Here is a 12,509-nt window from a genome sequence, read left to right on the forward strand (position 1 = left end):
TCTCCAAATCTGTTTTAAATCTGGCCCAACCTTGAGCAGATCCCTGGGCGTGGACTAAAACTTCTTGCTTTCTGTTATCATCTCCTTTCTTCTGATCAACCACCAACCCTCCAAAGGACTATCCCAGTGCCTTCAACATATATCACAGGAAACACCTGTGGGATAATAGTCATCGTCTTTGGGTTGGTTTTAGTTATTTGGGATTGGGTGATGCTTACACTCGGGTTTATCTTTTAGACAGGAATAGGGAATGGTGGGTAAAGGTATGGTTTAGATGGGATATAAGTAGATTAGCCTATTTCCTTGAGAATTTGAGTATGAATGAGATAGTATTTTACAGCTTACATTGTTATGTATTCCTATGTGGTAAGCTATGTAAAATTAAGTTTATATTTTGTTATATTGTGTTAAATGTTTCCACTTATAATATTTATGCACATTATTTTTTACCATATTCTATGTATGTATACTTTTCTTGTGTTCAAGACATTTTGTATATTGATACAATTTGGGATATTTATCTTGCTGCCCTTTATAGTTCTACCTCTTGTCTTGACACTTATACTCTACCTCTATTTTAGGGATTTACATGTAGGTATATGTAAATAGTTATATTGTTTAAGTATTTGTTCCTGCTTTACTCAGGAAAGTTTTAATCAGTCTTTTTAGCTAAGTTCCCGAGTATTACAGATTATCTTCACTCACATTTCCTGTACCTATGAGATTAGTCAGATATAGATGCTTAATCTTCAATCCTTCATAGACATGCAGAACATGGCATTTAAATGTTTTAATATTAGTACTCCATTGACATGAGACACTGTTGCTCCTGACAGCACCGTGCATTTTCCCGAAAATATGTTGGACACTGTTGTTGCTCCTGCTGGAGTTCAATCTCGCCTCAGCTAATGGCCTGTTGGGCATAGAATTGCCCCCACCTTGACCACTGATTTGGACATGCAGTCCTATGTGCTTGCAGGAGACAAATATAGAAGACTGCTTGACCTTGCCAAGTCAGGGTAAGACAGCCATTCTATTTCCCTGCTGTTGTTGTGGTCTGTCAAGTTCTCTTGGCCTTAGCCAAATCTGGGTGTACCAACGTCGCTGTGAGACCTAGGGTGACTGTTCAGGTGGCTTGCTGTTTCTGTCCTTGCTGCACCGTTTTGGAAGTTGTCCATCCGCATTTCCTGTCTACTCTAGTATTGTTATTTTCCTTCTCAGGTCTTGATGAGGTTGAAGATTAAACTATCACAACTATTATTCTCTCTTCCTAGTTAGATATATTAGGTACTAGACTTACGTTTTCCAGCTTAGGACAACTCTATTGTAAACTCCATTATGCCCTCACCCTAGGACTAGATATGTAGGTCATTTTGTTCTCGATTTTCCTTTTCTTAGAGCACACTTGTTATTCACTGTTTTGTATATAGTTTTGTATTAAGCCTAAATCTTTTCTTTAGACTAAAAGGGGAATTGTAGTGAGGTAGTCCTTCTGTAGCACTGACCACGCCCATTGGGGGGGTGGAGCTATGGGCGGAGGTGACCTGAGGAAGGAGGTCGGAGGGGGCCAGGAAGGCGCTCTCTTTCTGGCGTGACTCGGACAGGAGAGGATCGGGTTGAATTTCCTGGTGTTCATCTGTCTAGGTTGTAAGTTATTTCTCCCTGAATAAACATCTATTCGGCTTATTTGTTTATCCTGATCCTTATTTACCGCAATACACCTGTGTGGTATGAAAGGCCTTCCCCCCCCCCATCACCCTCCCCAAGACCCCAGACCGTGATCAATCTTCCCTGGCACTGCCTTCTCCTCTCTGCTGTCTACGATGACTTGTTTCTCTTGACTACAAACCCTTGGTTTAGGGACAGCCTTTGCTCCTCTGCCTAGACTTTAGACTTGGGGTAGTTTTCTTATTTTGGCATCTTCTTGGGTCCCTTCTGTTCCAGCCACTGCCTGCCTCATCCCAACCATTCCACAGGCTGTGTGAGTCCCCAGGTCATCTCTACACCCCCTTTTCACTGTTCCTTGTATTGTGCCTCTATTTTCTGCTTTGATTATCACAAGCATTTCTCAGCCAGTCCCTCCTACTTCTAGTCTGCCCAGCTCTAACCTATGCTTTCCATAGGTGCTAGATTCACAGGTTTAAATATGTATGTCTAATCAGACTTCCTATGTAAAATTCTGTCATTGCTTCTGCATTCTGGGTGGTGTAGTATCCAAATTCTTAACACATGACTTATGGCCCTGTGGGATTTGGCCTCTTCCCCAAACTCACAGACCTCCTCCTCTGGCTCTTTGCCATTGAACTGTACAAACATACTTAGTTTCCCAAGCATACCTTGTTCACTCTGTGACTCCATACAGACAAGACCCTTTGCCTATAATATTCTTCTCCCTCTTTTGGATAAACCTTGATTTTCCTTTTGTAACCAGCTTGAGGATAGAGGATAAGGCTCTTTCACTAAGTCTCTTGGGGTCTTCAAGAGAGTTCATTGCTCTCTGCTCTACCTGATCTTCCTCTCTGCCTCTGAAAATATCCTCTCCTAGTAGTTATCCTGAGCTTGGAGACCAAACCCTTGGACAGATATGTCTCATTCTTTTTTCTTTCATGTTTCTTGATTTGGGGGGGACGACAAGGCAGCCAATAGATGCTATTGAAGAAATAGATACAGCCATCCCAAGCTCTTTGACCCAGCTTCCCCTTCCTGGGACTCATACCCCAGCACAAGCTGATTTCTGAGTGTCTATGATCATTTCCCTCCAGGAGATTAAGATCCACCAGAACTGGAGCCTCTTGTGTTTGAGTGCCTATTCAGTGCTCTCTCAATAATGTTTGTGAATGAATGAATAGATTTCCCAAGTCCATATTAATCAGTAGAATTAGATTTACCTAAAATACCCTTCTCCAGAGGATATCACAGGCAGATAGGCTATCCAAATTTCATCCTAATTTCTAAAGTCCATTTCTCCATTGGCACTGACTTTTTAAAAAGGTAGAACAATGACTGACCGCCTGAATCCCAAATAGAAGACTGGAGCAGATGTGGCCTAGCGAACTTCTGATTATTGTGATGGTTATGGCTGGGCTAATTTCTGCCCCCTTTTAAGTCTGCTATGTTACAGTGCTGCTGGGTCATGTCTAATTGGCAAGTATAATTTCATATAGAGCAACCAGAGATAATATAGAGCATAGAGGTACTGAAGAGATGGCTCAGTGGTTAAGAGCACCTACTGCTCTTCCAAAAGTTCTGAGTTCAATTCCCAGCACCCATATGGCAGCTCACAACTGACTGATGTTGTCTCCTGCAGATTACATGAAAAGTACCCATATACATAAAATACATGAATAAATAAATGTTTAGAAAAATAGGCCATAAAAAGTGTCCTGGAATTAGAGCCCTAGGTTCTTGGTCCCACCCTTAACTCCACTGTGTGCTTAGCTGTGTGACCTAGAGTACAGATGCTCTGAGGCTGTGCTAACCTGGGAAATGTGGATCACAGTATTCACCCCTCTGATCATCAGAGAGCTGTTGTACCCTATCACTTCTTTCAAAGGATTTGGTGGTTTGTTGTGTTCTCATTGACTTACACTTGATTTTCATTGTAGTATACATTGGTCTAAGACAGTAGTTCTCAACCTTCCTAGTGCTATGACCCTTTAATACAGTTCCTCATGTTGTGGTGACCCCAACCATAAAAATACTTTCATTGCCAGCCACTTTATGACTGTAATTTTTGCTACTATTGTGAATCGTAATGGAAACATTTTTTTTGGTGACAGAGGCTTGTGGGGGGAGGCATGACTTGGTCTAGGAGCTTTTGACTCTAAGCCAAGAAGTGCCTGGTCTTTTGGGACAGTTGAGACAGTTTGTATTATAAAAGGTATTACCCACTGGTATGCTCACATCCAATGTCACTGACCTCAACCCTGGAGATATGCTGAAACTGATAGGGGACCTGGAGACCGTGGCAGTCATTTTAGGCAAATTCCTTTGATGAGAACTGAAGACCATCTTGGAGAGAATCACTATTCTTGGTCTTCTCAGTGGTTACCAATGTTCCTAAAAGCCAGCTGGATGGATATAGCTACAGTTGAGACAGATTTGGTTTCACAAGCAATAAACAGACAGTGTTTGCTCTTGGCTTCCAGTGGAATCTCTCCACAGAGTCACCACCACCATCCTGATCTGTCACACTACCGTCATCACACTCCTCCAACAGAGAATTAAGTATATTTTAGAAGATCCATACATAAAGAACTATCCATTTAGTGCTCACACACATCTTTACTGTCCATGGCTATTTAACAGGGAACAAATTGTTGCTGGTGTCTGAAAAACAGAGAAAAATCCAGAAGCTTACAGCAGCAGATGGTTCGACTCTTCCTTTAGCCCCTTTGAGCCAACTCTGTCCTGGGCTTAGTCTCTTTTCTCATAGCAATATATTTTTATCCAGGTTCTGTATTGCTTAATACAAGTAATTTAGACCTGTTGGATATGGATTCTTTTACTCAGCCTTTTTTTTTTCCAACCAGCGTTTCCAGGTGGTCTGAAAACTATGCTCAGGTTGAACCTGCAAAGACATTGTGGATCTCATTTTGTTTTTGAGCCAAGGAACATGCCTGGACTCATGGACTCAGAAGCACATGAAGTGGGACATGTTGAGAATTCTCTGACAGAAGAGAGCCTGAGTTGCCACTTTACACATAGACAGATGCCAAGTTTGCTTTCTAGTGAAGCTGAGTGACTAGTTGAGACCAAGAGTAAAAGCATCGCTGGTGAATATTGCAGCTTTCATTTGATCCTCCCTTCTGAAAGCCCCTATATTTTCACACCCACCCAGTGTGACCTATACTTCTGGGGACAGTACTGCAGAGGAAGAGCAAGTGATACTGAACGTCACCCTAGCAACCGCCAGCGAATCCCCCACAGAGTCCCCACCTCCATCCCGAACTGTCACACTACCCTCATCACACTCCTCCAGCAGCATCACCACTGGTCATCATCACAGCCACCATCATCACAACCACCACAGAAATCGGCTTATGGCCTCCCACTGCTGCCCATCACTCCCACTCTTATGTTTAGATCACATGACACTCTCTGCTTTATTTCACTTCCCAGCATTCTCTATGGTCAGCCAGCCTGTCCTGGGAAAGCACTGAACCGTTGGTCCTACTTTCCTGCTGAGTTAGCTTACAATACACCTTTCAAAATTTCATAGTCTGAAAAATAAGAAAATTAACCTTTGCCCCAGGGTTGATATACTGAATTAGTTAGCACAGGGAAATAGAATATATTGGCTTAGATAAACAAACAAGGTCTGGCATTATGTGATCAGCCATGGCTTCTGTGATCAGTATGATATCTCTAGGTCTGTTCAATTTCTAATATTAAATGGCCCCTAAGAAATCCACATCACCATCATCCTCTCAAACAGAGCAGTGTAGCATATTTGATGCAACACAATGCTGTTGGAGAAGAACATTGCAATGCTGTGACCTGGGGATACAACAAGAATTCCAGACGAGTTTACACATGCTTCATCTGGAATAACCAGGGCCATTTCCACCTCTTTATTTGCATGGACAAACCTTTCAGTCAATAGTCACAATCATCTGTTGAAACAAAAAGAACGCAACCCTCCACCAACTATGATGGAGAAGAGGAGAAATATGGCCTCGAGGAGTGCGTAGTGAAGTAGGGACTAAGGAAGTGGGTCCCAATTTTTTCCTAAAACGCTGAGGCCTTTCAAACAAAATCTTACCTGGAATGAAGCAGGGATGAGGCATCAGAATGACATTCTATTTCCTACTCCCAAATGAGGTTCCTGGAGCTGTGTGGAACCCCAGCCCTACACATACAGCGCAAACCACTGGATTAGAGAAATCTGGGTCCTAGGACAGGCTTATAGAAAAAAAGAGTCTGGAGCCAAGGAGATGACTTAGTTTAGCAGAAAGTCTCACTCCGCATGTGTAAGGATCTAAATTCTGACCCCAGAGTCCGTGTGAAAAGCCAGGTGTGGTAGCATGCCTGTGATTCCAGAAATGATGAGAAGGAAGGCGGGCACGGGTAGATAGATCCCTGGAACCTACTGACCAACTCATCTAGACTACATGGGACAAAGGTGGAAGGCACCTGAGGATAACACCCAAAGTTGTCTTCTGATTCTCCCCACCCCACCCCAAACATATGTGCTGTGCACATGCACACTTATATGTGATGCATGTATGTGTAAACATTCATTCACATGTATTACATAAAAATACAAAGACAGTTGTTTCTTGGCTGCTTCTGGGTATTTTGCTGTATAGGCATGCCATATCATGGCTTGTAGGGTTTATAACTGAGAAGCCTTCCACTCCCTGTCTATAGCAGATGAATTCACCAAATGACCTTCTTACCTCAGAGGCAAGCCTCATCCTTGTCTTCAACTGGACAAGATAGATTTGTTTGGAAATGATTTCAATTTATCTTCTTTGACGTGTGCCCCCCCCCCACCAATCCTTTCCCACCTACCTCTTATAACTAAGCTATAGTCTCACCCTAGATCATGGATCTCAAGCCCAGTTCTTCTCTGCTTGGCCTCCAGGTAGAAGGGATTCTGAGGGATCTTTCCATTTCATTACCATGTAGCTCATGGAGACGATACCCCAGACCCACCTATGCACACCACGTCCATGAAGCCATACATCCCATAGCAGATCTGGAAGAGGAGGTCTTGGCGTTGCCATTTTGCTGAGGGACTGAAGGTCGACCAGATGAGCCAAGAGATACTGGCGATGAGGAAGAGAGAACCCAAGATGGCAGCTGCGATCTGAACCTTCTCGATGACTGTCAGGGATATGGCCTGCCACTGAGGAGGAGAGAGTGACAGATTAGCTGCTTGAGTACTTGGACCCCATTCCCACAGTCTTACCTCTGCTCCAATAGCTCACTGGTATAGAATTTAAGTCGGGGCTTCTCTACTTGTAGTACAATGGACTGCTTTGCAGAATCATATTTTTGGTATAGAAGGAATCTGTGTCATATAAAATGATCAGAGGTTCTGGACTGGCATGGCTGAGGAGAAGACACACTTGACTTTCATAGACACAGAAATTCAAAGGCGAGAAGGAAAACAAAGAGCTAGTGTGGGTGTTGTTCCAAGGTGCCAGAATATTCCTTTCAGAGCAACACAGTTGTTTTTCTCACTAATAGGTGCCAAGAGGGCACAGGTCTTTCTTTGACTGTTTTATGTTGTTTCTACAACACCACTTCATGCCATTTAATTTGCTTGTTGGAGATCAACAATTTGACAGAGAAAGAGAGGACATGGCATGTGGGAGTAAGGAAAAAGAAAAACAGCTCACAATATACTGACTGTATTTTAACTCTTTCTTTTCCAAAGAAAAAAGTGTGTTTGTGGCAGTATTGAGATGGAGGCTGGAGTGTGGTTGAGTTTTGGCTATGGAATTTTATGATTATATATTTAGTCTATGGAGCAATGTCTTAAATTGGCCTGGAGTAGGATTTTAGTTTAGGCTCGCTTCATTTAACAAGTAAGTATTGACTATGTGTCTGGCTACTCTGCTAGGTGCTGGAGCTAAAGCATTAGACAAAACTGGACAAGACCCTTGCCTTATGGTACACATAACTCTAAGAATTTACATTTGCAGTCCATCATGGATCTCCCATCCTTCAGGGAACATTCCCAGGAACCATTGTGGCTTATACACAAAGCAAGGGCATAGTGCCTTCCACATGCCACCGGGGATCCCTCCCTCTGCCATCATTGGCTCAGTTAGGGTAGGCCAGTGGCCTCCTGAAGGAGACTCCCAAACAGTGGGGACTTCCTCCTGGACCCCAGATTAGGCACAAACCACACCAAAACCCTTGTTTTCATAGAGAGATCCTTTATTAAGTAGCGAAGAAAAGTTGAAGTGTCTGCTTTCTGACTCAGGGAGAAAACAGCAGCAAATGACCTTGCAGGGGTAAATTTTAAGAGAGGAAGAAGGGGAGGTCTCTGTTAGAACATGGCAGTAAAAGAGACAGGGGATGAGAAAGAAGGGGACAAGGGAAAGGGGCAGAGGCCTTTGTTCCAGAGCGACAAAGAATTGCTTCTGTATAGAGAGGAGACAAACATGGTATATAGGCAAATGGCAATTTATAAAGGTACAAGGGGAAACCCCATGTTAGGATGAGGTGTTTAATTTTAATTTGGCATGTTAATTAGGTGAACCAAAGGGGGCTTTGGATTGGTTGGCTTCAATACTTTGATAGCTAGACCTTGGCTGTGAGCCTCAGGAGGAGGAAGTGGCCAAATAAGGGATAGATCTTGGGAGCTAGTTAGGTATGCAATAGAATACTTTTTTAGCAAGACAAATGGAATAGGAGAGAAGGGCAAGGCCTGCCAGGGTCACACATTCCTTTCACCTCCAAGGAACAGTAAGCACTGGAAAACATTGCACTTTTAGTCCAGATGTAGGACATGGGCCTTAACGTTTAATTACACAGATAGCATCCCATTACAGAGAACTAGTCCTTTAAATTTTCCAGTACTTCCCCAGCCTAGGGTTACACACAACAAAGGCATTTTCCAGAAGACAGCCCTATCGTATAGACTTCCCTCATGTTCAATAAATGCTTTTTCCAGAGCCAATCCCCCACTGTCTAGAGGAGAGTTTCTAATGAGTTTTTCGTTTCTACTATATAGGCATCCCCACCTTTTCCTTCTGTCATTACCCCAATGATACAGAGACATAGAAAAGCCCTATTTATCCCAATGACCCTCCTTCCCACCTCAAGCCACCTAATGGGTGTGAGTGTGACAAAGAAGGCAAGAAAAAGCTGTTGTACACAAGAAACACTTTCTCATCCTGTAAGAGGCTCCATGGAAGTGTAACAGGAGGTGCCATAAGGAGAGAGCTGAGGAGCTGAGAGCCTGGAGATCTGACAGGAGAGAGGTCTTCGAGTGGAGAAGAGCATCAGTGGTACCAAGCCCCGCTGCCACCAACCACCCAGAACATCAGAATCTCATTCTTAGTGAGGTTCTGATCCCCAAATCCTACAACTTTCCCCCTTTGAACTCTAGTCCTATAGTACCAGGGGGTGAAGAGACAAGTGTAGAGTGCAAAGAGAAAATTTTGTCCCTTAAACCAGGAAGAGACAGCAAGTAAGGAGTCAGGGGACCTCGTTCTGATTGAGCTGTTTTCCCAAACTTATTGGGCGTGAACAAGAAGTTAATAAGTCATGATGACTGCCAATTTTCCCTTCTTTAATGACAGAAGTAACTGATGTCTATTTCTTAGAGTATTATGGGTGTTAAATGTGAAGCCAGGGCATAAAGGGCATTCCTTACTGTTTCAGTAAGACATGGATAAACTTGTCAGGGCAGGGGTAAGCCTGTGTATGTATGTGTACCTGGGTATTGTATTAGAGGACAGGTTCTGGGCTCAGGAATTCCTGTTGCAGACAGCAACCTGCTCCTCTGCTTCACAGCTGTGCAGTCTTGAGCATGTTCACAAATCCCTCCATGCTTCCATTGTCTAAACCTGTGCATTGAGTAATAATAGTCCTCACTTCATTGAGTTGTTTCCAGGACTGAATTTGATAATACATGTGAACTGACACTTAACAAGCAGAAATTGAATGTTTATTAACATATCATAGTCTTGCTTCACTTAAGAGAGATGCATTCCAAGCCCCCTGGAAGATCCGTGAAGCCTCAGAGAGTAGTGGATCTTATATCCAAGTACTGTGTTGACTCATGCCAATTGATCTGATGGTCAAGAAGGCTCCTAAGTAACCAATGGGTAATCTGCATATACAGCTTGGATGGATGAACAAAGGGATGACTCATATCCTGGGTAGGATGGAGCAGGAAGTTGTAACATTTTTTTCACCCCACTCAGAATAACACACAGTGAAAAGTTATTAATTCTTTCTAGAGTTTTCCTTTTAATATTTTTGGTGGCAGTTGGCCATGGTTAACTAAGGCCATGTGATGCTAGAATTAATGAAATTGCTATTCAGGCTGTGATTGTATAGTGGTTAGTACTCTGCATTGTGAAATTGCGATTCAGAGGTATCAAAAACAAGGTGGGAAGCAGTTGATGGAGTCTCGAGACCCACTAGACTATGACTCCTTTCTTAGTATGTATTCTAGATACAAACCTCACTAATATAATGTCCTGTAGTGAAGACTTGAATTATTTCTTACATCTTTGCTTGGGACACAAACCAGGAGGTGAGAGAGCCAAGATATATGGAAAGGTACCTCCCAGCTCTGATGGCAGGACCCTGGTCATTGCTCTGTTGGCTTTTAGTCAGGTCTGCCAGCTCCAACCTCTACTTCAGATAGTCCAGCTGGGCTATTTGCACAGAGGGTAACCACTGTGGCAGAAGAGGCAATTGTGTCACACTTAGCCAGGCCAGAGAAGCCCAGGACACACATTTGGAACAATTTAGGATACAACCAAACAGCACAGCTTCAAGTCTAAACTGTTTCTAGAGAGAAAAATGAACTGGCATTTACTGAGCGCACACCATTGCATTTCCAGGATCAACAGAAGCAGAGGGGTCCCCAGTGCCTAGAAACTCATAATTGAAGTCAGTGTAGTAACTTGGAAATAGATTAACAGACTGATATTGCCCACGCTGCCATTTGCTTACCTGACACAGACTTAAAATAACCTTTTTCTTTACACCAAGGAAAAAGCTATACCTGAATGATTTTTTTTCATTATATGAGTCAAAGGTGGAACCAAAATGGGGGTGTCTTTGGGTGAGTTCATAGATTTTAGATCTGACCTTTCCAGAAGTCTGAGTCAGCTATAAAGAAAGGGGCACATTAATGCCCTCAGACCTCCACTGCACCCTGAGGACATGGAATCAGCTGTTGCTTGGCACTGCTATTTTAAGGTGCCTCAGGATCTGAGGCGAATGGCTGAAGATGGAACAGCAGTTGGGAGGGGGCTCCCCCCCATCAAGAGGCTGAGGTACCTGGGAACCTGATGCTTCTCTCCCCTGAATTCCTGAGAGTTCCCTCATGGAGAATGATATAGGGAACTCCACAGGTTTTCCAGGTGATGTTCAATGCAAAGACCCTAGTACAATCACCCACTCCCAGCACTCCTGGATTTGCAAGGTTGACTCTGCCCCACTCACAGAGAAGTGTCAGGCATCTGTGGCCTCCGTTCTTACAGTCCTGCTGGCTAATTGATTACATGGCTGGCTAATTGATTACATGGCTGCTTGACCGATGACGTGTACATGGAGGTATTTTCAGAAGCCGAATGTGAGTATGTGTGGGGGTGGAGAGGGCATGTGTACTATCGTCACTGCTAAACTGTTTGATGTTCCAGCAACTGGGGTGAAGATGGCTACATCAGCAGAGGAAGAGAGAGAGGAGAGAGTGGGCAGAGAGAGCCCTGAGTTCCGCCAATCTGACTGACAGGTCCCTACTCCAGCTCTGGCCCTGCTTTCCGTGATCTCTCACGGTAGGCTTTTGTTACTCTGTCATGGTGGTTTCTCCTTCCTTGTTGCACACCCCCTCCTCCATTTTCTTTGCCCCTCTTTGCTGTTTTTTTCTCCATTCCTTTCCTCCCTGTCCCTTGTCACAAAAAGTGTGGTCTGTGGGCCAGCGGTAGTATCCCCCATAGCAGGCTCTCAGACCCTGCTGTAGACCAGTGAATTGAAATCCACTTGTTAAGACGCCAATAAATCACATTAAAGTCTGAATACCACCGAGCCGTCTGTCTACAGCTTCTTTCCAAACCCTTGGCTGTAACTCAAGCCTAACCTTTCCCACCATGCATCCCCAGTCACCTGCCTGTTCTATTCGTCTTCACTTTTCTCTTTTCTTCCCTTCCTCCCTCCTTCTTGTCTTTCTCTTCCTTCCTTTCCTCCTTTTCCCATTCCTTTCCTTTCTCATTAACTCATCTGTTACCTTACACCATCTCTTCCATCCATCTCCCCTGACCTCTTTCCTTGCGTGTCCTGTATGTTTCTCTTTGCCCACCTCCTCTCCTCCCCCCCCCCCCCCGTCTTGTCTAGACTTGAGGGGAAAGAACATCTTTCCTCCTCTTCTGACTGTGTGGCTCCCACTCACCAGGCTGCCCCAAATCTGAGGTTCAGTAATTCCCCTACTATAAAGCAGGTAACGAGGAAAGCCCAGACTGGGAAGCATGGATTTACCTGTAGAGGATTCTTTGTGCTTATGGCGATGACATGGTACTTGTAGTAACACAGCTCACAGCTCCAGCAGCCCCTTTCGCTGATCCACTTGATGAGACACGGCTGGTGGGTACATTTGACTGAACCGTCACAGCGGCATGGGCTTAGCAGCTCGCCCTGTGGAAGAAAAAGAGGGAATATGATGAGCCTAGAGCCTCAGTCCAGCAGGTGATGGATAGGTGGATGGATATGGAAACCCTGATCTGAGTCACGCTGATAGGTCAGATAAGGCCACTCCACCCAAGCCACAAGCTCTGTCTGGAGGCATCAGAGTTTACTAAAGAGGCCTGGGCTCC

At 44.1% G+C, this 12,509-nt stretch overlaps 1 protein-coding gene across 1 annotated transcript in view; it reads right to left on the reverse strand.

Moving 5' to 3' along the window:
- Positions 1-12,509, reverse strand: part of Marchf4 (membrane associated ring-CH-type finger 4) — a 110,764-nt gene that overhangs the window by 11,744 nt on the left and 86,511 nt on the right. The window contains exons 2-3 of the mRNA XM_051190435.1: positions 12,175-12,330; positions 6,661-6,853 (exon numbers count right to left, since the gene is read on the reverse strand). Coding sequence (XP_051046392.1) covers positions 6,661-6,853; positions 12,175-12,330 — 349 coding nt within the window. The remainder of the gene's footprint in view (positions 1-6,660; positions 6,854-12,174; positions 12,331-12,509) is intronic.

The sequence above is a fragment of the Phodopus roborovskii genome, unplaced genomic scaffold (assembly GCF_943737965.1).
Source record: "Phodopus roborovskii unplaced genomic scaffold, PHOROB, whole genome shotgun sequence".
Lineage (NCBI taxonomy): Eukaryota > Metazoa > Chordata > Mammalia > Rodentia > Cricetidae > Phodopus > Phodopus roborovskii.